This window comes from Equus quagga, chromosome 3 (genome assembly GCF_021613505.1).
Source record: "Equus quagga isolate Etosha38 chromosome 3, UCLA_HA_Equagga_1.0, whole genome shotgun sequence".
Taxonomy (NCBI): Eukaryota; Metazoa; Chordata; class Mammalia; order Perissodactyla; family Equidae; genus Equus; species Equus quagga.
In genome coordinates this window covers 144,016,978-144,041,978 of record NC_060269.1, presented here as the reverse complement: position 1 = coordinate 144,041,978, position 25,001 = coordinate 144,016,978, and the positions used below count along the sequence as shown (strand labels likewise).

General features: G+C 41.9%; 1 protein-coding gene and 1 long non-coding RNA gene across 4 annotated transcripts in view; one reads left to right on the top strand and one right to left on the bottom strand.

Moving 5' to 3' along the window:
• LOC124237512 (uncharacterized) overlaps positions 1-5,394 on the bottom strand; it is a 71,866-nt gene extending 66,472 nt beyond the window's left edge. The window contains exon 1 of the long non-coding RNA XR_006888025.1: positions 5,343-5,394. This is a non-coding gene — a long non-coding RNA (uncharacterized LOC124237512). The remainder of the gene's footprint in view (positions 1-5,342) is intronic.
• C1QTNF7 (C1q and TNF related 7) overlaps positions 1,477-25,001 on the top strand; it is a 103,464-nt gene continuing 79,939 nt past the window's right edge. Inside the window, exon 1 of one of the 3 annotated variants that reach the window (XM_046657224.1) lies at positions 1,477-1,551. Coding sequence is in view for 1 of the 3 variants with exons in the window: in XM_046657221.1 (XP_046513177.1) it covers positions 1,863-1,875 (13 nt within the window). In the remaining 2 variants the exon portion in view is untranslated. Of the gene's footprint in view, positions 1,552-1,642; positions 1,876-2,523; positions 2,560-25,001 lie in introns of those variants that run through there. The other 2 variants (XM_046657221.1, XM_046657225.1) reach the window with 2 other exon arrangements.

Genomic DNA, 25,001 nt, shown 5'->3' with positions numbered 1-25,001 from the left:
AACACCAACTGCCGTGATAAATCGTAGTGACTCATACATGGGTCTTGCTAAGTACTTGATATACAAAGTGACATGCTTAATTAATATTTGGTGAATAAATATAATTTATACATATATGCAAATAGGTTGTTTTAACATATTTGTATTTAATCTTTCATAATTAAGGAAATCAACACTTAAAAAAATTAAGTAACACATCCAAGGCACATGACTGGAATGTGGTGGATCCAGGTGTACAACATTATACGTGTTTGTGCCTCCAGATGTTTCCCCAGTAGAAGCAAGAGCAAAAATAGATTCCAGCTTTTTCTCTGCTTTCATAGCAAAGAAAATCTGAAACCTGACCATTTCCCTGTAGTTTTAGGTCTTCTCTCTGTTTACACTATTTCAATCAGAGGTATTATCCTCTATCCATAGCATAATAGTCACTTTAGGTGACTCAAAAAACATAGTGGAAAGCCATCTATTGTTTTTGAAATAAGTATGTTACAGTTTTTGAATGAGGTTTTGTCCTGAAACTTGTTTGCAGAAGTTTACACAGTGAGCATACTTAATAGATTGTGCCTGTGTCAACATTTCTGTTCCCCACCAAATGGTTTATTTATTTAACAAATGTTTTCTAGACTCATTTAGGGGATTTTATTATATCATAGCTATTCATTAAATCTGGCAAAGGCACGCGTTATTCTATGTTCGCTCTCTGTACAAGCTTTGACATATTAACCTTCCCTGATGGGAACAATTATGCAAACTAAAATTGTCAAAACTGTGGACGGCTCTGAACCTATGCCATACATTTTTCATTCAGGAAGTATTTCTTAAGCCCTTAGTATCTATCAGGTAGTGAGAAAGACCTGCTTTAAGATATACTACAAATATTGTTTAAATCACCATTTTCAGTTGACCACACTTTAAGTTGATTGTAATTTGAAGTCACAAATGCTTGTGTGCGTGTGTGTGTGTGTGTGTATGAGATTAATGGAAGTTGGGGAAGGGTGGCAAAAATAGTAAAATGGGTATCTTGGACTCCCGACTAAATGTCAGAAGATTTATTCAGCTGCATGGACAGACTGCAAAATGAGGATCCTTCCTAGAGATGAGATTACAATTCACGTACAGGATGAAGGCTAAAATAAGACCAATGCAAACAGCATCATTTTAGATATTTCCCCTTTTTGAAAACACAATGTACACTAATTTAAACTTTCAAACAGATGAGTTAGGGAAAGAACTGCACAGAAACAACCGTGTTGGCAAAACTGATGTTTAAACACAATTTCACTAGTTTCATTGTTCCATAAGTTGGGACATAAACTTTTCTATGTGCTTTTTTGCTCCCAGTGAAGTGATGCCATTTGGTCTCAAGGCATTGCTTGAGAAGGCAAAGCAACTTGAAGGAAACCAGAAAGAAGAGCAATGGATAAGAGAGAAATAGAACTGTTTAGATACCTGAAACCTTTGCTTCTCTTTCGCCTCTGTCTGGGGTTTGCAGAAAAACGTCGCCCACTCCTACGTGTTCTTAACGAGAGTATATATTAAGCTCTTTGAAATGTGAGTATTATGGGAAGGATCGCAGTTGCTTTAAATTATAGAAGTTGGCAAGTGCCTGGGAGGAGCGGGAGGCTGTTTAAACTGAGAAAGACAGTTGCAAAACTTCGTACGACAGCATGAGCTCCAAGCTTCAAACGCATTCTCAGGCTCAGACGAGCACTTCATTTTTCATCAAGCTATTTTTTGTATTGTTTTGAAGCAGCTTTGAATAATAAACATATTTCTGCTTTAAATTTTTTAATGGCTTCTAAATTTATGGGACAACCAAAGCAAGAAAGCCTCATTTGGGGAGGCAAAGTTTGATAACAGCAATGCCTAGAAAAGGTAAGCTACCATTTTCACTGCATTTTTCTATTTTTCCCTCCGGTTTGGCCTTCATCAAAAATATTTACTGGAAGAACTTAAGACAGCTACTTGTAAAGAAATGGGGGAACTTGTAGAAAGTACGTCAACAAACGATAAATCAGAAGTTGGAAATGATAAATTCAGCGGTAGTGCTTTCTCCTACTTTCTATTCCGCCTGATGCACAAAGCTCTGTGAAATATCTTTGACTATATGAAAAATGCCATTTCTCTTAGGAACTGTGTGCGGCTCTTCAGCATCTCCAATCTGATGTGCCCAGCATTCACTAGTGAAGCAACGGGTTAATTTATTGCCAAGGACAGAGTATCTATGTTTTCTTATCCCGTTAAATGCTACTCAACTTCCTGAGCAATGATCTTTCTATTAACTGAGAAATCTTTCCCACAGAAGAGTTTAATATCATTCCAAAAATTCTCATAAATGTGGTTACTATGACTTCTTATAAGTTTGTTTTGCAGAATATGTTTTTAAAAGTTAAATAACCCATTTGACTTTCCTTTGTAACCACAGGAGAGGATGTTACGGTTATTATGTCCTGGGGAAAAAAGTTCAACTCCAAGTTTGTTAATTCAAGTTGCAGTTGACTGACCATGCTGTTATCTGAATAGGGTGGCTTTGCTTTCTTGACTGTGCCTCAGAGACAGGTAGGGAGCAGAGAGACTAAGATATTCCTTGTTTTTCTATGCCTTGGTCATACGAGAAGTATTTTGTGGTTTTAGGTGGAGGGACACGTAAATGGTGATGTGTTGTTCCTATTTCCCAGAGAAAGTCTCTGTTATCAGTGTTCCCATCTTTCTGAGGCAGAATTCCAGGTGCAAAAAACTAGATATCTGCTGAGATCTGCAAATTCTTCCGGCCGACTGCAGTTTTAGCAGAGTCCCACTTTCATTCCTCCATGCACACATATGAACTCATAGGCAGAGGTTAAAAAGCCCTGTGGGTTTGACGGAGCTTGAGTGGTTTAGGATATCTAGGCAACCTCGGTCTGTAAACCCTAGGTGGGTTTCTGTCTGGTACAGAAACACTAGCAAACATGCTCAATAGGCCTGGGTGAGAATGTGAGGCACTGCCCTAGGGACGCTGTGCTTGGGCTGCAAAGGGCTCTACCTGCCTTGCTATACCAGCTGTTACTCTGCTTCTGGGACATTTTTTCCTTCTGTGTCGAACTGTAATTACCTAAGGTGAATTATAGCTGCTTCCCTTGCCTTTTGCCATCTCAGTGAAAGGAAAGACGTTAAGATCAGAGGAAGGACATTATGATAGAAAAGGGAGCTAGTAGCTCAATCAGCTCATTGCCAGGTGGTCAAAAGAAACTGTTCGCTCCTTCTCCATCCATCCTCATTAGTGGAGGAAGTGAGGGACTCGTGCGTGTCTGCCAATTCATTGCCCTTCTTCCCATAGCTTCTCTGCGCGTTTCGTCTCGCCACTTCTATCCACACCCGCCATACAACATCCAGAGAGGGAGAGGTGGGTTGGATAGACAAGAGTATTACCATCTCCTCCTTCTCGTCCTCTCGGCCATTCCCAGACCAGTTGGGGAAACCCCCACCCTATTTGGAGGGGGTCTCCAGGACCCCACCCCATGACTTCATTGCAGGCAGCTGGAGAGCTGGGATGGCCGGTGGTTGCATGGCGCCTGAGTGCACTCTGGGGATGGGTGGAGCCGAGAAATGCGCAGTGTGGCATGACGTGACTGCTCGGGAGTGGAGCTTGGACTTCCCATCGCTAGCTCCCATGGAGGCTGGCGGCATTTCTGGAAGCCAGACCCGCCAGGCCCCACCTCTGGGCCCGAGAAGGCCCCAGAGAGGACAAAAACAAAAGGGCAATTAGGGTTGCTAATGAAGCCCCGAGCCAGCTGACTCATCCGCAGCGCGGCCACTGGGCCACTGGGGGACTTTGTAATGAAACCTGGACGGCGCCCTGGAAAGGACAGGTCAAGATTGTCCCAAAAAGGACACTGACGAGAAGCCCAATGTGACCTAATCGCACCTCCTCACCTCGGAGAGGCTGGTCTGGGAGAGAGGCAACATCTGCAGGGAGGGAGCGGGGGGCGGACAGAGGGAGGAGAGTGTTAACTAATGAACTGCCAGGAAGTGCGGCTTCGGGTTTGAACCAGGCTTAGCCCAGGGTGCCCGCTACAGTAGCACACCCCACGTCTGTGTACCAGGACCTGAAAAGGCCCAGGAGTAAACCCCCTAAGGGGCTAGGAAAGAGACACCACTGTAATTCACTGATCCTTAATGGAATGTCCACTCTGCCAGAAACCAAGGCTCTTTGAACAGGGCCTTTGACAAAGACACAAACATTAACAAAGTAGAAAGTACGTGCAGCATGCAAAGAGAGGTGTTGCAAATTGGCCTGCTGAAATCAAAGAAAGTGCCCCACGGGGTTACACTTGAACTAGACCTTGAAAGAGGAATGAGGTGTCATGAGTGAGGTAAGCGGGCAAGAGCATCCAGGCAGAGGCCAGCAAGCAAAGACACTGAGGGGAAAGATCACGGCTGCTCCCGTGAAAGAAAGAGCATGGGATGGCGAGGCTCCATTCCCAAAGTGCATCCCAAGGAATATGAGTCTCATGGAGTATTAATAAGAGAATAACCAAAGATACTGCCTGGTTAGACAAATTTGGGCATGTGGAAAGCTGTGCACCACAGTGGACCAGATGGACCAGACTCAGGTTCTGGGGTCACAAAGGTCTGACTTCACATCCCAGCTCTACCCCTTAACCGCTGTGCAAACTTGGACCCATTCAAGCATCAGTTTCTTCATTTAACTGAGAGTAATAATTATATCTATTCTTATGGGGACATTTTGAAGATTAAATTAGAGATTTCATGTAAAGGGCCTACTATCAAAGTGTCGGCGTATAAGAGCTCAATGGATGTTAGCTATTTGTATTCTCTATTAAATCCTGGTTTCTCTACCACAGGACTTCTCACATGTTTTAGTTTCCTAACATGTCCTCTGTCTCTCCATGAGTGGGTCAGTAGAATTTAATGTTTTCCAAACTCATTAGAACATGGAACCGTTTTTTTCCAAGGAGGATCACACAGACATGGAATGCAGAATGCATGCTGGAAAATGGTGAGGTTGAGTTGGCCTGGTGATTTGAGGCCACATGGGCTTTGAGTGCATGAAGTTTCCCAAAATTTAACTGAAATTTATCCATCTCCATCACCTGTGTCACCAATTGATTTCCATACTCCTATGAAATGGAAGCCCAACAACTGGGATTCTCATACCTAAATAAATTGACTTTTTCTTTTTTTAACTATTGTCAACTTTTAGAAGGAAGAGAAAAGTGACAGTAAAGCAAATTCTTGTCAGTAATTTCACACCTGAAATGTCAGCGTTTGCCTGTGGTTTGAGAGCCTCCTGTATGGAGGGCAAAGCAAAGGACACAAGCTAGAATAAAACATGGTCTTACCCTACAAGGAGTTATCAATCCGATGGGGAAAATAAAATGTGTGTTCCAATACCTGAAATGCAAAATTAGATTTACAAGAAAGAATATAAGACAGGCTCTAAGAGAATGGGAGTTCAGAGAAAAGGAGACCACAGGTCCCCGGAATAATCAGAGTAATACGTAACATTCTTTGATGTTTACCACGTACAAGGAACTGTGCTAAGTACTTTACAATATGACTAACCCATAAGTACTTTTTAAGGCTACCAAGTGGGTGTTGACTTGCCCATTTCACAGATGAGAACGCTGAGCCCTAGAGAAATTTGGTAACCTGCCTGAAGTCTTCCAGGAAGTAAGGGGCAGAATACGGTCTCCCGCTCAGGTCATCCTGATCCGTGTCCCCCACCTGGGGAAGACTCTTTGGAGGAGGTGTGGAATTTGGCCTTGAAGGGTGGATAAAGATTGGTGGGAGGGACGTTCCAGGCAGAGTAAAGAACATTAGCAAAAGCACGAAAAAGAACAGTGTGGGGCGTAACAGGAAAGCCGCCCTGGCAGAACGAAATCCATGCATGGAGGGAAATGAACTCAAAAGGCTTGATTGAGGGAAAAAAAAAAGACTTGGTTGGAATCAGATCATAGAAAGCCTTGAATGCCAAACCACAAAGTTCGGATTTTTTTAATGAAGTAGTCATTAAAAGTTCGTAAACAAGAAAGTAACTCCCTGGCGGTTTATTAGAACAATGATTTAAGATAATTAATCAGTGTATAGGAGGGACAGAGGCTAAAACTCCAGTTGAGAACAGATATTTGTCCGGGCGAGACGTAGAGCAGCAGTTGTCCACACAACGGTGAAGGGCTGGGGATGCACGTTGGAGGCCATTTCCTAAACCTGTTACAGCGAGGCCTTGACCATCCTAGTGGTCTTTCAGAATAACAACCCCGAGACCTCAAGAAATCCAGATTCTACTTGGGCATCATATTTACCCCTGTAAAATGGAAGGAGGAGCTAGCTGACCTCTGAGAGCCCTCCCAGCTCTCAAACTCCATGAAGATAAAACTCTTAAGCACTTTTATGGAAATCATTAACTATACAGTTCTCTATTCGATCACTAGTTTCCAGATTTCTCATACCAAGCAGATTTCATACCAAGCAGGCGTATTTCCAAAAGAACTCTAGGGTCTACAAAAGTTTTATGAGTTTGTAGCTATGGCAATTACATAATGGTGGTATGGGCATGCAATGATTGGCAGAGGGTATATTTTAATAGATCCCTTCAGGGGAAACTCTTATCCATCCTCCTGGCTGGCTGCCTTTTGCAAAATTCAGCTGTCTAGCTCTTGTGAATGATAACTTTGACTGCAGCTCACTCCCCCGCAGGATCTTGCAGTGCTTTTGAACATAGTTATTCATGTAGGTGTCCTGTAAGCTCCTCCAGCTCCCACGTAGGTGGTAAGCTTCTAGAGAGGAGGAATTAATTCATCTTTGGATTCTCCAATGCCTTCCAACTATAGTAAGACTGAATAACCTACAAACACCGGTCTGCAAGAGATGTCACATTTCTTTATTTTCTTTAATTCATCTTGAATCTAATTCCAAGAGTCCGTGCCTATAAGAATGTTAGTTTCAGAAATTATCAGGTTCCTACCCCCACCACCTCCAGTACCAGGGAGGTCGTCCTGCACACCAATTATGCCCACTCTTATAAATCATCTGTCCCTTTTGTGTCTGTGGATTCTGCTTTCAAACCATGCTTGGGAACTGGGAATCACTGTCAGGGCCAGGAACCTAGTGTCTGAGCAATCTTAGCCAGCCCTCCCCTCTGGACACACAGAGTGATCATTTCCATTTCTCACGGATACATGGATCCCTGACCCGCAGTCTCTCCAGGTTCGGGGAAACCTCCCATCAGAGGTCCTTCTTTCCCTCCTCTCCCAGTGTATATTCTCGGGCTTGGACTTGCAGAAAAGAAAAGCAGGGTCATTTTCAAGAAACTTCTGCTTCCTGCTCTGCCTGCCCAACCTTTAAACAAGGAAATCCAATTCACTGGGCAACACTCTTAGAATAAGTTGAGGGTGGAGGACATGCAAATAAGTATTTCCGTAAGTTATTCTGTCACACACCCAATAGATATTCAATAATTGTCAGTGAAATGTGTGCCCCAATAACCAGTAAAATGGCTGCCCCACAGCTGCTTGGTTTGCCACCAGAGAAGGTATTATTATGATCAGCTTAATGGAGTCTTTTTATTAAGCACCGTGTGCCAGTACTTCATATGTGCCATCTCCGTGTCCCCATTTTTCAGATGCGGACAGGTGAGTTGTTTACCTAAGATCCTACAAGCACTAAGAGATGGAGCAGATGTTTCATCACTGTATACACTACCCACTGTATACACTGCCCACCTGCTAGTCACTTAGTAGCTGCCTCAGTTACCAGATCAACTGTCATGATATCACAGTGCTTGTGTTCAGATACCTTTATTTTACTTAATAATGGCCCCAAAGCACAAGAGTAGTGATGCTGGAAATTCGAATATGCCAAAGAGAAGCCATAAAATGCTTCCTTTAAGTGAAGGGTGAAAGTTCTAGACTTAATAAGGAAAGAAAAAAAATTGTATGCTGGCGTTGACAAGATCTACAATAACTTTAATTACAATATATTGTTATAATTGTTCTATTTTATTATTAGTTGTTATTGTTAATCTCCTACTGTGCCTAATTTATAAATTAAACTTCTTCATAGGTAGATATGTCTTGGATAAAAGATAGTACATTCAGTCATGCACTACATAATGATGTTTTGGTCAATGATGGACCACATTCACAATGGTGCTCCCATAAGATTAGTACCATGTAGCCTGGGTGTGTAGTGGGCTATACCATCTAGGTTTGTGTAAGTGCACTGTATGATGTTCGCACAATGACAAAATCACCTAATGATGCATTTCTCAGAACGTAAGCCCATAGGTAAGCGACACATGACTGCATAGGGTTGGGTACCATCTGAGGTTTCAGGCATCCCCTGGTGGTCTCAGAATGTATCTCCTGTGGAGAAGGCGGGACTGCTATAGTGTGACTCTGCTTGATACAGCCATAATCCCACAGAACGGTTTATCATTCCATCTCATCATTTACCTACCAGGCCGCAGGAAGGGAGACATAATCCTTTTTGAAAGATGAGAGCAAGGTGAAGTGACTTGTCCAAGGCCACAGAGCTAGAAGAGAGCTCAAACTCCAACACACTTTGTCTGTCTGCCTCCAAGTCGAGGAGAGGGAGTTAATTCTATTTCGTAAAAGTCTAATTATAGAACAGTATTAAATATGTGAACTTTTAGGCCCTTCTTGTGCTACCAATAACAGAAGACAATGACCCATGTCGTTCCCTTAAAACGCGTCCCACCAGATGTGCTCCAACAGCATCTGAGAGTTGTCATCAAAACATTAGCTAGTGGCCTTGCCAATTGCTAACATCCCCAAAGCAGCTTATTCTCTTGAATTGGTAACGAAATTTTTTCAGTTTCTTTCTTGCACCATTAATTTTTTTAGAAAAGACTTTTTATGAAGTAATTTTCATCCCATTCCGCTCTAAAATCTAATTTGACATAAACAGAATCTTGGCTAAGGAATACTTTGAATTTATCAGAATTACCTATCCATTTTATCACAGGTGTTCGTATCAGTTTCTCAGATCATTAGCATCTTCTCTTTTCTTTCACAGTAAAGACCACATTCCTTGGCATGATTTTAGGGGGACTGTGAAAATCTGTTTCTTGACCACCCTCGTTGTCCACCTTCTCCCTACTGTTCTCCATATATGGAGATACCCACGTATACGCACGGTATATCAAACACCACAGACACAGTGGCTTGAACAAGAGAAATTACCTTCCTCAGTTCTGAGGCTAGAAGTCCAAGACCAAGGTGTTAGGTTTGATTTCTTCCGAGGCCTCTCTCCTTGGCTTGCAATTGGTCACCTTCTCACTGTGTCCTCACGTCGTCTTTCCCCTGTGCAGGGCACCACTGGTATTTCTTTGTGTGTCCAAATTTCCTCTTCTTATCAAGACACCGGCCAGATTGGATTAGAGTCTATACTCAGGGCCTCATTTTAACTTCATCACCTCTTTAAAGTCCTTGTCTCCAAATACAGTCACCTTCTGAGGTGCTTCAAGGTATAAATTTTGGGGGGACACCATTCAGCCCAGAACAACCCAATACCCATGCACAGTGAACTCTTCACAATTTCTCGGGCATCCCTCTTCTCTACAAGATGTAAGTCTAAAGAATTGAGTCCATTCCCCTGCCTTTGTGGGAATTATGTTGAACCATATAAAACTGCTGACCTTCAACCATTTATTGCCAACAAAAAAAAATGGCAATTTTATATGATTCGAAAATAATCTGGAGGCTTAACAAAAACTCTCATTTTTTGAAGACAATTTCTGTGCCAGGCCCTTAAAATATCACAGAAATTGTTGATCCTCCTCCTGTTCGTCCCTGTAACTGAGCTGGAATGATATCCAAGCAGACTTTTAGAATTTATCTACACTACAAATTTCACCCTCAGCTTCAATGCCAGCAGCAGCACAAAGCTCATAGTTAATAAGGCAGCTCCTTCCATTAAAACAGCACTGGTCACCAGAATGCTCTTCTTTATTATATCAGAATATGGTCGTTTTTAATGTCTCTCAATTGGTCCTTGTTCTGCTTTTAGAAGTAGCAAGGAGAAGGCCACCTCTTTCCTCTGGTGTTTTAAATACCTGAAGGCTGTCACTATCTGCCTTTTCAATCCTCTCCTGGGTCTCCCTGCATTTACAGGGAGCAATTCCCATTGGACGCCATGTGGTTCACTGAGGGTATACATGCCCCACCTAAAGGCACATCCAGATTGAACACCAAGTTCCAGATGAGTTTCACGTCTAGTGTTAGCTCCATGTTAACTTCCCGGTATGGATAGTGACTACTTGGAGCCTTGTATTGAGAAAGAATCGGAACCCAATCTAGGGTCAGCAGGAAAGAACGTAGAGTTCAATGGGTTATATCTAGACGAGAATCAGACACTTTCCAGAGCTGTTCTAACTACCACTCTGGATATTGTCTGACAGTCCAGAGTACAGGGAACTGTCACTCTCTCTTGTTTAAGTACTCTATTTTCCTTAATGCTGAGTTTGCATCAGCTTTGCTAGTAAGCCCGTTTCATAAAAAGACTAAGACATTCAGATTATTTTTTTCACTTAGTTGTAGCAAAGCCTGTTTTCACCCATGTTATGATGCTGTTTTTTTTCATAGTTAACTAAAAAGAATGAAGAATCTGGAATTATGATCTCTTTGTGTGCCAGTTTCAGCCTTAACTTTTCCTGGTTGTGTGATTGTGGGCAAGTTATTTGAACTCTCTGAGCCTCTGTTTGTTCATCATTGAAAATGGGAATAATATGTACCTACTCCAGTGGACCTATTGGCAGTATTAAATGAGATATTATGTAAGAAAAAGTCTGCAAGCTAGAAGGTGAAATACAAATGCTAATTACTGTGAGGAGCCTGATAGTTTTGGCTAGCTGGCTAATCTTGCCCTAGACTTGTTTGTTCCGGGGATTTCTTTTTACTGGACATTGACATCTACTAGAGGATTAAAAATAAAAGACCAAGCAAGAGGAATGAACACACACTAGTTACTTAGTGAATGGACTTTCATGTAAATGTAAACACATCAAGGGAAAGAATTTCAGTCAAGATGAAAGTATTTCCACGATGCTGTCAAAGCAGAGCGATGAGCAAAATCCAGACTGGCTCTCCCTGGCTTGTTTTGATCCTTCAAGGGCTCGGATGTTTGGTTTGGGATGATTTATGCTTGCCATTGGCTCACACAATTCTATCTTGATGTCCTAATGCTTTTGTCTGCCAGGGAAAATATACCCATTTCTCAGGGACATTTTACCAGCAAATATCTAGGCAATTCTCTAAATCAGGGGCTACAACCCAAAGTCTAGGGACCAAGCAGGAAATGCGCATGAGGGGTAAACATGTGGCAGAGACCCTGGAGGCCTAGGACTGCATGCTCCACCAGAAGTGGGCGGTCACCATCCCAGGGGCAATGGGGCCCGACAGTGTCAGATCTTTACATTTTTCAAGACAATCCATACATCTGGATTTTTATGTGAAATGTTCCTATTTTTAAAACACTTGCTGGAGCCAGCCCTGATGGCCTAGTCGTTAAAGTTCTGCACATTCTTCTTCGGTGGCCCAAGTTTGGTTCCCTGGCACAGAACCACACCACTCATCTGTTAGTAGCCATGCTGTGGCAGTGGCTCACAAAGAAGAACTAGAAGGACCTACAACAAGAATATACAACTATGTACTGGGGCTCTGGGGAGGGGAAAAAAAAGGCAGGAAGATTGGCAACAGATGTTAGCTCAGGGCCAATCTTTCCCAGCAAAAAATAAAAACAAAAACACTTGCTATGTTTTTGACCTATAGAAATGGCAATTTCATATGGTTCAACTCAATATAATCTAGAGACATGAAAACAGTTCCCATTTTCTTGCTGTATAGGAAATCTCAAGAGCTCTTGCCCTTCAAAAAATTCCCAAGGGTCAGCCCCAGTGGCCTAGTGGTTAAGTTCGGAGCGCTGGGCTTTGGGACCCCAGGTTCAGTTCCTGGATGTGGACCTACACCACTCTGTTAGCGGCCATGCTGTGCTCGTGGCCCACATACTAAAAAATAGAGGAAGATTGGCACAGATGTTAGCTCAGGGTGAATCTCCCTCAGCAAAAAAAAAAAAAAAAAAAAAAAATCCTAAACAAATATGCACACACACACACTATAATAGCAACAGCTAACAGAGCACACTCTCTATGCAGAAGGTTCACCAATAGACAGACCCTAATAATACCCCATCAGGTTGGTACTATGTTTATCCCTGTTTTATAAATAAGACCTAAAGCCTCTCTATCAGTTAGTTGTGACACATATGCACATGACTATATAAGCCCTTTGCCAACAGAGCCATTGTCCTTATGTCTCTTGGATTGGAGGAAGAAATTTAAAATGTATGTTACTGCCCACTCCCTCAGAGGTGGGCAAGTTGGAGTGAACAGCGGTTCTTCTGGATACTTATGGTAACTTTCTATCTCCATACCCCTCGTCTTAGTCCACTCGGGCTGCCATAACAGAATAACACTACGGACTGGGTGCCTTAAACAACGAAAATTTATTTTCTTATGTTTCTGAAGGCTGGAAGTCCAAGATCAGAGTGCCAGCAGTGTTGGTTTCTGGTGAAAACCCTCTTCCCAGCTTACAGATGGCCATCTCCTAGCTGTGTCCTCACATGGCAGAGAGAGAGAGAGAGCTGGTGTCTCTTCCTCTTCTTATAAGGACACCAGTCCTATCAGATAGAGCCTCACTCTTATGACCTCAGTTAACCTTCATTACCTCCTTAAAGGTCCTCTCTCCAAATACAGTCACATTGGGGGCCGGGGCTTCAACATATGAATGGGGTTGGGGAATAGACGATTAAGTCCGCAAGAGGCCACCCTCCTGTGGAGAATCAACCTCTCCCTTTTCCAATCGTCACACTGAGTCCTCTTCCCACCTGGCCCGCTTCATTCAGCCATTTCTCTATTTTTACCCAATTCTTTGTGGCACGAGCTTATTTCATTCCACACAATTGCTCTTTTTTCACTTTCAGTCTCCCCATTCTTCTCTTCTACATTCCCCTGTTTCTCTCTTTCTCTGCTTTCTCTGCCCTTCTTTTCATTCCAATCTTCACCTTCTCCCAGGTCCTTTTCTCTCTTTATTTTCTTCTCACCCTCTTCTCCACACCTCCCCCTCAAGTCTAAATTCTTTGTTTATTTGTTTGTATTTACGTTTTATACCCTGCAGTATATATGCCCCCCCCATAACCAGAGTGCCTAGCACAGTGCCTGGTGCATGATGGAAACCCCATGAATGTCAGCGGGCCCCTTCTACACAGGATTCGAGGCAAGTTCAAAGAAACGTGCAAAATGAAGCAGTTTCAGTGGAAATAAAAAATCAAAGCCATGAGATGGAGGAGGAACAAAACAAGTAAACCACAAGGCCTAGTCTGGTTATCGTGATGAAGCGTGAAATCTCACTTCTTGGCAGCAAAGCCCAGAGTCTTTCCAGACTTATAGTGACCCGTGTTCTCTCTGGGTGCTCAGGGTGAAGGGTACAGGAGGGGAAATGAATCCCCAGGGCCTGCCTCCAACAACTGGATTTCCCCATATGTCAGCTTTCTTTTCAGTGTTCCATTGCTCTCTCACTGGCTATCCAGTGCTGCATTGTGTGAAAATCTCACTCACATCCTATTTAGAATATTGTTCTGTGTAGTAAAGAATTCAAATCTTATAATTAAGGCAATTTGTAGTTGAAGTTATTGCTGGGACGTCGCTAAAGGAAATCTGCCATCCTTGATTAATCGGGAAGCTGAGTGAGTGCAGGTTCAAGTGACAGCTGGGCGCTTTATGGAAGAAAAGTATCAGATAAGGAAAGGAGGAGGAAAGGCTTTCTGAATCCTCTTCTACTTTCCCCTAAAGATACTCACTTTCCTCATCTCTCCTTACACTGCTCTCTGTCCTCTTTCCTATCACCATCACCTTCCCTCTGAGGCCCACGAGGAGACTCGTATCTCCATCTCGGGCCACTACCTCTCAGTGAAAACCTAGTCCTTTATTTCCAATGCCTTCTCCTGAACACAGAAATCTAACCAACAGCACAAATTTTCGATTTTGTTGTGGACCCGGCCATTCTCCCAGAACACACTTGATAACTGGTCAGTGCCTAAGACTATTACCATTAGATTAGACTCTGGACGCCACATGTCAACAAGGCCATTGTCAAGCTGAACTGGGGGTAGCTTGGGTGACCAGAATATGAGAACTATTAAAACTAAAGCACACAAAGAAAGATTGCAGGGTCCTACCCTGGAGAAGGGCAAGCTGATGGGAGATGCGAGACTGATTTCAGGTATTTGAATATCTCACTCAAGTAGGACTTCTGAAGCAATTCTTTAAGATTTGGCATCTAGTACTTAGAATTCTAATCCAGAGAGGATTTGCTTTGAGTTAAAATCACAGCTCTGTCATTTTCTAGGCTCGTGTCCTTGGACAATAACTCTCTCCATCTCCATTTCCTTGCTGTTAAAAAAAAAAAGCTAATATATCAAACTCATTAAGGTTATTGTGAGGATGTAATATGGTACTCAATCAAGCATAGCTAGGATTACTATCCCTGGTACTCTACTGGAATGCAATAGAAAAGAAAATGTTAGCTATATAGGGTTGTTAAGTTGTTTGGATCATAAACCATAAGATCTTCTTCTTTTTCTTCCCTCCTTCCTTCATTTCTCTTTCCCCAAACCATCCAGCTGTAGTTTGAACCTGCATTTAGTAAGCTTTCTGATTAACCAAGAGTGGCAGATTTCCTCCAGTAATACCATAGCAACAACTCCAACTATAAATTGCCTTAATTACAATGCTTTCATCCTTTGCTATACAAAACCACATTCTAAACAGAATTTGAGTGAGATCCTGAAGAGATTCAGAAGTATTTGGCATGTGAGAGAAACACAGCTTTGCGATATTATATAAATAAAGGAGAAAGGGAGTTTTAGCTGTGGTTCTCAACGTTAGCTGTACCTTAATAGCGAATGAGGGAGCTTTGAAAAATCCCAAAGCCCGGGCTACACCCCAGACCATTACATCAGAATCTCTTGGGATGGAATCCAGGCGTAAATAATCTTTTAAAGCCTCCAGGTGATTCTAATGTGCAGCCAAGATTGAGAACCGCTGGTTTAAGGAAAGTGGTGGCCAATGGGGTGGAAAGCCACAGAGTTGACAAGGCTGTATTCTGTATGCGTGGTGTGAGTGCATCAATAACTTTCTAGACTCTAGAGAGACCTTCCAGGAGAGCTGGGAAACAGAAATAAGGTTGTGAAAGGAAGGAGTGAGTAGCTAGAAAGATTCTACAGCAAGTATGGCTTAATCTTTCAACAAACCTAGTGGAACCTGGAAGGAAAGAGTGAGGAAGACACTTGAGGAGTTGACAAAAGCAAAATAATTCATTTTCAGAACATCATTTATTTTTAGAAGATGGGAGACCTAAATATATTTGAACCAAAGATGAGCCTACCATATCTTGCATGCTTGCAATTTAAATTTTGGAAAATAGCGAAAAAAAATGTTTGCATTGATCCAGTAGATTTCATCTTGATGATTTCAGATTTATCACAGGATCTTGACCAAATATGCCCTCTGCTTTAGGCCTCACTACTCATTTCATTTTGATTGCCATTTGCTAAATTTCCTGCAGTTTGTCAAATATGTCAGTTGATTAACTCTCTTAATCCTAACAAAATCCTGTAAAGTGGCTGTCTCCCATTTTACAGACAAGGAAATTGTTCAGACAAAATCAGGATTCAAACCTGGGTCTATATGACCCCAAAGCCTACAGTCTCTTCACCTGCCACTGTGCCTCCAGATAAAGCAAAAGTTCAATCCTCAGAGAGCCGTCTGCCTCCATCGAAACTTGCAAAATGACCAAAACTATGCCCTGAAAGGTAATGTCCCAGCTCCAAGGGCTCTGAAAGAAAAAGTGAAAATGTATCAGAGGTTACAGTTCCTACTTTGGTTGCCGAGGGGCTTAAGCAAGGTACAAAGCATTTTAGAAAAGGGTGGGCATGAGGTCTTTGCCGTCCTTGACACAGATGCCTAGGAAGGTAGTGGAGGAGCAGCCAGACCTGGGTGTGCCCACGACTGACACTAATCTGAAAATGCAGCATCCTGAGCTGCATGACAGGTGTGGTGGGGTTCGAACAGGAATGGCCACTCTCAACACTGTTCCCCTCCACCATCTGCCCACTCGTTCCTCCTTCCCTAGGCACGGAGTCCTTGCTGACTTCTGATTGCCAAATCAGCCAACATGTGCCAGCTCATTTGGCCATCATCTCTCACCAAATCTGAATCTCCACAGTCTTTGATTACCCCTAAAAACTGATTAGTGTCTATTTGCGAGCAATATCTTCCTCCTAGTACATCCAGGTATATGTGGTCCAGAGGGCTGCTTTCATTTCTGGAATATTAGCTTAGAGGAGAATGAAATCCAATAAAAAAAAAAAAGTATAGGATTAGTTCCAAATAGTTGCATAATGTGTGTCAAAGAGAGATTTTCATTTGGGCTGCCATCTGTAGATATTATCGTTAGTTATCCCTTGTACTCAGAGGGGGGAGTGAGCAAAACATTGCTTTCCCTTCCAATCAAAAGGCCTGGAGATTGCTGATGCAATGTCTACATGAAAGAGCCAGTGACATTTTGAGTTGCCTTTTAAAAAAAATTTTAGTATTGTATTTTAAAAGACAGAGGCCAACAAGGTCATTCCAGGACAAGTTTTAGATTCTTTGAGAAACAAGTCGGATAAGACCATAACAGAGACTGTTTAGTTTGGACAGACAAATTGCCAACATACCCACAAAAGGGAGGATCGGCTGAGCATTTTTCTTTTGGCTCTGATTTTCAGATTTTCTTCAAAAGCTAGTCTAACAAAAATGTGAGAGAAACCATGTGATACACCCATAAAATACAAAGACCTCAAACAGAACTTGTGTCTCAGACCAAATCGGTGCATGGAGTTTGCGGTGATTTGGGCAAGATTCCTATCTATGATGTCCCTAGCTGATTATGAATGTCATTAGAAGAAAAGAAAGGTGGGGCATTTGCCAACTGCCTGCTGCGTGTCTGGCATGTGTCCTGCACCCTAATTAGGTGGTGGACTAACATGATCTCATCCAGATCTCCCAATTAGCCCTTGAGGTTGGTGTTATTCCCATTTACCAAGAAAGAAAAAGAAGCTGAAGAAGATGAAAGAACTGAACATGGCAAGTATATGGGCAGGATAGGAGTTGGAGAATGAGATTGAAACTATTTGTTCAAAATATGTTTGAATCAATGAATGAATTAATCTTAGAAGGTAATAAAAGAAATATATTATACAATGAATCTATAGGTCCTGTATCCATTCCAAGCCTTGAAAATTGGAAGCTGATGTTTCGTGTGTCTAAAGCTTCAGTCAAGGTGCATCCCAATATTCGTGGATCTCCATGAAGAAGCTCCATCCACCTCCTTCTCCACCGCTGTTTTGTAGCAGCCTGGTCATGTGCATTTAATCCTCATCAAAACCCTCCTTCCAGCTAGAGACAATGAGGCTCAGAAGTCTCAAACTTCAAAAGAGAGAAGTTTGGACAGGGTCTTGAAGGGATGAGAGGACCCACATATCCAGTGGAGAACAGGGAAAAAGAGACTTTCATATGGAGTCCTTGGTGAAGGCCAAGTAGCCCTGCTTGATCAGAGAAGAATGTTCTGGAAAGAAAGTAGTGACATAAAAGTTAGATAAAGGTTCAAACTGGTGAAGGACTTAGAATACAGCACAGGTAATTTTGACTTTATTCTAAAGGAACCAGGAACTCATCAAAGGCTTTTGAGAGAGGAAGACATGTGGGGAGCAGAGTTTTAGAAGGTTAAGCTGGCCATGGAGTGGGGGAGGGACTGGAAGTGGGGGAGACCAGATGGGGACTCTCATCAGAAGAATTCTGTGACACTCAGGGCTGTGGCTGTTTGGAGGCTCTGCGTGCCATTTGGGCTCTGCTACATTCCTTTCAGTCGAAGCAGGCATCTTCAGGCTGTTTGTGCTCTGCCTAATGGGCTCACGGGGAATGATCTAAACCCAGTGTCCTTTGACATAGAAATGTCATCCTAACAATGAGTGAATTCTAGGAACTCTTCCAGCAAAGAATACCCACTAAAGAAGGAGGCCCCACACTACATGAGTGTTGACCTTACAAAGCAGGACCTTAGGAAGAGTGTTCACCTGAGGAGAAAGCCACTGGGGCAAAAAATGTGCTTGCCTATTAAAGAATTCTTCCCAATGCTGTAGGACACCAATTTAAATTATAGGACCCAAAGCAGAAATGTCAGAATGTGAAGGGCTCCCTTGAACGTTGTTAACGCTCAAAGAACGATTTTCCATAGTGGCATCACCTCACCTCACCTCACCCCTGCTCAGGTACACACACTGTATCACTGGACTCTTGCTTTTATCGAAGCAATCTCCAGAGATCAATGCATGAGGAATATCCTAGCCAGGATTTGCTTTTGTGGGGGTAACAGGTCCATGCTGTTACGGGTTGTAAAAATTCAAGAAGACTGGGAGAAGAGACTAAAGAACTAGGACTGAATCTCAGTTCACTTAGCCATTTGATATTGGGCAAATTCATTCACTGCAGAGTAGTAACAAAAACATGAAGACCAGATGAAGTAATTTAGATGACAGCATCATACTCAAAGTAAGGAACTGACACAGCAGTGAGCAGAGTCATAGATCAATGTCTACAGGGCCGGGAAGGAGACGCAAACAACACAGTGGGTTGGGTCAAGACCTGAGAAATTAGAGCCTGCATGCCCTACCCAAAGATGGTACCAGCTACACAGCCCCACTCAATTTATCTCCTAATTTTTAAATAATAGCGACTAACTCAGATCATTTGTTAAACTCCAAACAGAGCAGTGGACCAAATTTGGCTGCCAGTTTGCAAACATGGACTGGTAGCTTGAAGCTGTTATGCTCGAACCCCAGTTCTGCCACTTGCTAGTTGTGTTTAAACAAGGTCCACACCTTCTCTAAAGCTTACTTTCCTCATCAAAGAAATGTGGTCACAGGACAACTGCAGAGATCAGTGGTAGAGGTTCACTGAGATCCAGTGCCCAGGGCCTCACCAATCAGAAGGAGGCTTGAGCAGGAGAAGGAAGTCCCCCTGCTGTGACAACATTAACCCTTTGGTTGCTGGTCTGCATGGAGGTCTGGTGGGTGGGAGATTGGCCCAACAGCTTTGACCAAAGCACTTCATCCAGTTCTCAGTTCTCCATAGGGTTCAATAAATGACAACAGCTGTTTTTTAGGGCTCAGTTAAGGTTTGTCTCTTGTATCTGCACCTCACCATCTAGAATGGTTTTCATGCCACTTGAAACTGTGCTCTGTGTTAAGGTGGATAAATATGATAAAGACACAGGCCCTGACTCTTAGAGGATATATGACATTCAAGTGACTCATCACAGGACAGGGCAATGTGGTTGGACATGGGCTGGTCCCTGAAGCCTGCAGAATCTTCACTGCTTGGGTTTGGCCTCCTCCATCAGGCGTCTGGCAGGAGTAACAGCAATGGTCCAGTCGACAGAAAATGCCTTCAGGGATCTCCCCTTGGACAGTCAGCCATCCTCTGACTAGCCAGGACTTTGGGATTGGGGCGGGTGACAGGCACTTGGAAATTGGGTTTTATGGGCAAAAGTAATCCATTAGTGCTTTAAAAACACATACAGTCAATTCCTGCTATTCACATAGATATAGTCTTTATAAAGTCATTCCAAAGACTAAATTAGCAAACACTGAACCATTGCTCCTAGGAGAAATACAAGCTTAGGGTCCTGCAAGCCTCTGGTCACAGCATTTTCGGTAATTGATCAACATATAACCTTGCTTTACATGTGTTTCTGTTTAAAGACACTTCATTTAGTGCATATTGGTGATTCATTAACACCGAACTCATGGCCAACAGCACTATAACTCATGCCTGAACGAAGCCTATCTAACACACATATTTTCTCCATCAGGCACATCACAGTCTTTTTGCTCTTGGACAGCACTTCTATGCTTGGGGATCATTTTAAACAGCAAAATCACCAACAAAAACCAAAAAGCGCAAAAAACATGGCACTAAACAGACTGCAAAAAGGATCTTTGTTTACAGTATGAGAGCTGAAAGAAGAAAGCACAGTGTGACCTTGTTTGACCTCAGCTGGGAACGTACATTCACATCTGGCGACTCCAATTTTTCACTGCTCTGTGCATGTCTAGAAATGACCATGATAGCATCATGAGTATTGATTTTGGGGTTACAGATAAATTTCCACAACTAGGTGAGTTCACAAATACAGAATCTGTGAATAATGAATCTTGACTGTACCTAGAAGTCATTCACACACTTTTATATCAGACGTAACATTTGCACTTAAACTCAGCCTGGCAGGGCTCCGGTCAAGTGAGATCAGCTCGATTTATATTTAAGACCTATACGCCCAGAGGATACCATGGTTGTCAAAAGAAAATAAAATATTCCTTCACAGTTTGGTTTTTTTCTTTGAAAAAACGTATGCCCCAAATGGAATTATTCCTGAAACATTTTTCCAAGAGATTACATCAGCCACTTGCATATTTTAGCATTAAATTGATAGAAAATCTTCTTCCTGTTAGGGTAGACTCTCTTTCTGGAACTTTTGCTAATTGATCCTAATTCTGTCCTTGGGAACTACACAGAACAAGGTCAGCCCTCCTTCCACGTGAGGTCTCTCAAATATTTGAAGACACTACCAGTTCCTTCTTCCAAGATGGCAATTTCCCACCTTTGACGTCCCAGGCCCTCATAATTTCCCCAATTTCAACATCTTTGTCTCTTTCTTGGAACACATTCTAATCTGTCAGAAATTAACTACCATCTCCTGCTTAGGCTCTAGAATAAAACAGGTAGCCTTAAACCCTGCTGGTAAGACAATTAATTTGTACAACTTTACTGAGGAGTAATTTGGCAATATATATGAAACTCTTTAAAATAAGCATATCCTTCCATGTCTTAAAATTTATTCTAAGGAAAGAATCATGGGAATGTGCTTAAATTTAGTCATGAGGATGTTTATTACAGGATTTTTTATTATTGCAACATACGGAAACAATCTAGATATTCTAAACATCCCAAAATAGACTAACGTTAAAGAAATTACGGCACATTCGTACAACCATTAAATACTATGTAGCCATTAAAATGACAGTGTGAACAAATCTACAGTGATTTACATAAGGATTCATATAACTGCAATAGAAAAGAAAACTATATAAGAGTGGGTATAATCTGATTACATTTTTATTAAAACATCTGTTTATTTAAAAATAGAGAAAAACATTCCCAAGAGATAAACGGTAGCTGTCTAAGGTTGATTCAATTTAAAGTGTTTCTCTTCTTCTTTACTTTTTCTACAATAAGCTATTACATTCACAATAAGGGAAAACAATTCTGTTCAGTGTTTTAAAAAATCAAAATTAGGGGCCGGCCCCGTGGCATTGTGGTCAGGTTCAGCACACTCACTTTGGTGGCCCAGGTTTGTGGGTTCAGATCCCAAGTGCGAACCTGCACCACATCAGCCATGCTGTGGTGGCAGTGACCCACATACAAAATAGAGGAAGTTTGCCACAGATATTAGCTCAGGCCTAGTCTTCCTCAGCAAAAAAAAAAAAAAAATTAGAATTAAAACAACTTCTTGGTAGTTTCCTATTGCTTTCAGAAAAGAGTCCAAACACCCTGGCTTGGGTCACAAGCCTTTTTATGATCTTACCTCTTAGGTCTCATCTCCTAACAGGTCTCCTGAGCTCTTTCCACATCGGTCATAATGAACTAAATAAAATTCCCCCAATTTGTATCACTGATTTCCGCCTCACATTTTCTGCTTGAGATATCCTCTAGGTTTAGAAACTGGTTTGGGGAGATTGTCCAAAATTACCCAACTAATAAAATGGCAAAACCAGTCCAAGCAGTCTGTCTCTAAAGTCCATGCTATCTCCCCAAGACCAGAATGAAAATCCGGGATGATCAATGTGATATTTTTCTACGTATCTTTGTACCATATTTAATCTAAGCATAGGCAAGTTAGTCCATTACACTGTTTACAACATTATCTGGGGGAGAAGAAAACCCTGAGATACAGTCTTTTCCACTGACATATATAAAGAGGGCCAAAATGATTCCAAAAATGTATTTTTCCCTTTTGAAGGAATGGTCCAGGGTTTTTGGAGTAATATTTTAAGCAGACATTAAAGCCCAGTTTGCAAACACATGCCCTGTGTAGTCAGCTGGTGCTGATATAGTCTACTCTGACTTCTTCATTTCTTTCCTTATAAGAATCTAATATTGAATTTCAAAACTCAAATGGCATAAATAAATTCCAGATGTCTTCCCAGATCCTTAAATCTCACATTAGGATAAAGAGAGACATTGCTATTTATGGGTAGATGGTTACATTTTAATTTGCTGAAAGGATCTCAGAGCAATTCTTCAGCCTTTCTTCCATGAAGAAAACACATGAACTCCTCAGAGTGTCATAAGGAGCTGAGTCCTCAAGATTCACTGCCCGCCTCTTTGACATGTGCTCTGCTTTATTTCTCCTCTCAAGGGATAAAATAGCATCTTCATGAATGCAGAGGCCAGAGGCCAGGCTGCCTCGATTACAATCCAACTGAATGACTTTGGCAAGTCACTTAACCTCTCTGGTCCTCAGTCTTCTCATCTGTAAAACAAGGATAATTATAGTACCTACCTCATAGCACTGTTGTGTAGACTAATGAGTTCATAATGAGTTAAAGTGTTAGCACAGTGCAGGCCACACAGTGAAATGTTTGCACTCATTATTGCCTAAGAGGTATGTGTATCAAGAGCTGATTTAGGAGGTCCTCAATGGCTAGGAAATTCCTTTCCTTTCTTTCCGTCCAGATAAACAGGGCTAAGTCTCCTGAAACTTAGATCAAGACTCATCCTGTGAGTGACTAACAAGCCAACTTCAGATCCCAGACCCCTCCCCACAGACTGGACCAGCCAGGACGTCCCCTATCTGAGCAGCCATTGCTGATCCTTGTCCCTGAGCCATGCCATTCCACTAATTGTGTGTCCAGGATAACTCTGCTTATGAAAATGTAAAAGCTCTGCCCTCAGAGGACGGTACATGCAGTTTCACGTCTCCAATTAACTAAAGGAGATCATATCTGTAAAACACCGAAGTGTCATAATGAGTCTCAAAAAATGAAAGTTTTCTTCCTTTCCCCCCCCCCACCCCTATTAATGATCGGTACCTATGTTTGCAAGAAACTCTCAATTATAACCATGAAAGACTGTCATTGCCAACCTTCGACAGAGAATTTACAGTCTGCATATCCTTCAGCATCTCAGTTTCACACCTCTAGACCATGCATCAGTGCCAGATGGCAACAGGACAAACTTGGCTATTTCACACGTGACATAGCTTTTCACCTCTCAATAGCAATGAAAGCTTGCAGAAGATTTTATTGTTTACAGATCCCTTTCACGTGCATCATCTTACTTACTGTCTATATCAACTCTGTAAATAGACATCATCATCATCATCATCATCATCATCATCATCATCATGATTTAGCAGTGTGGAAAACTAAATCCTAAAACATGCAGCTATAACTGACTCAATGAGAATGTGAACCCGGGTTCTCTGCCTTGAAATTTTGTGCTTTTTGCTAGCAAATTTCACTGCTGAAGTTATAGGATTAAAGAATGCAAACCTTATAAGAAGCCTCATTAATTCTTTGCCTGCAACACTTCTGTTGGATTTTCTTTTTTATTTTAAGCTTTGATTTTTCTGTTTTCTCTGATGTTGCCATGCCTGGCAAAATTGAGCTCAGCACAGTCATTGAGCAACGTTGGAGCTGTTTCTGTAGGCTACAATGATTGTGTGTTTGATGGTTGGTTTAAAAAAAAAAAAAAGACATGTTTAGTTGGTATTTTATTTCAAGCAGAATTTTGTTAGATTGTAGCCAAATAATGCCTAATCTAGAAAGAAAACTGGACTATTCCAGAAAGTTTGTTCAAAAAGAAGCCAATATTTTGAAACAATGAATTATTATACACAAATCTGAAAGTATTCCATATTGAGAATAGAATGGAAATGTGGAGTAGAGCTGTGTCAGTTAGGGAATGTGTTTGACTTCATGGAACAGAAACTCAACTTTTGGCCTAGCCAAAAAGGGATTTATGTTTCTCATCTAAAAAGTTAATTTGGAGACATGCCGTCAAGTGTTGGTAGGATGGCTTCACAATATCGTGAGACCAGGGTGCCTTCTGTCTTTCTGCTCTTCCATCTTGGTATGTGGCTCTCTTTATCATTATCACAAGGTGTCTACTCCTCCTCAGTGTCATGGCCGCACTCTGGGTGAGTGGCAAAATACAAAGAACAAAATCTAGACAGGTGACACCAGCTGTCTTTCCCCTTCAGGAAGTTTCCCAGCAACCCCTTCCATCAAACTCTTCTTACATATCATTGTCCCTACTGGATGGATCACATGGCCACAGGGAGTCTGGGAAGCTGGGTATTTGCCCAGTCCCATTGCCTCCCTAAACAATTGAGCCCTCTGTTAGTAAGAAAGTAGGGCCATATGCATATTGCAAAGCAACTAACAGAGTCACTACGAGAACTACCATTCATTGAGGGCCTGCAAGGTGTTAGGCACAATCTAAGACAATGCTAAGAAAGAGAGGACACTAGGCCTGCATTAGACATAAAGAAAGTGATATCCAGGGAGATGTAAAGTGTGAAATGACATCCACTTTTCTCAGAAGATCACTATGTCGCTTTTTCTCATGTAATAATGCCTGGCACAGAATAGACACTCAAAAATGGTTTCAAATGTTTCCCTTCTCTTTATCCTGTCTCTCAAATGAAATTAGAGATGCAACACCAGTCTTCACTTGGAATGTCTTTATATTTGCATTGTCTAATTAATCTTGTTATGATCCAACTATGGCTACTGTTCTGGGCAGTGTATCCATATCC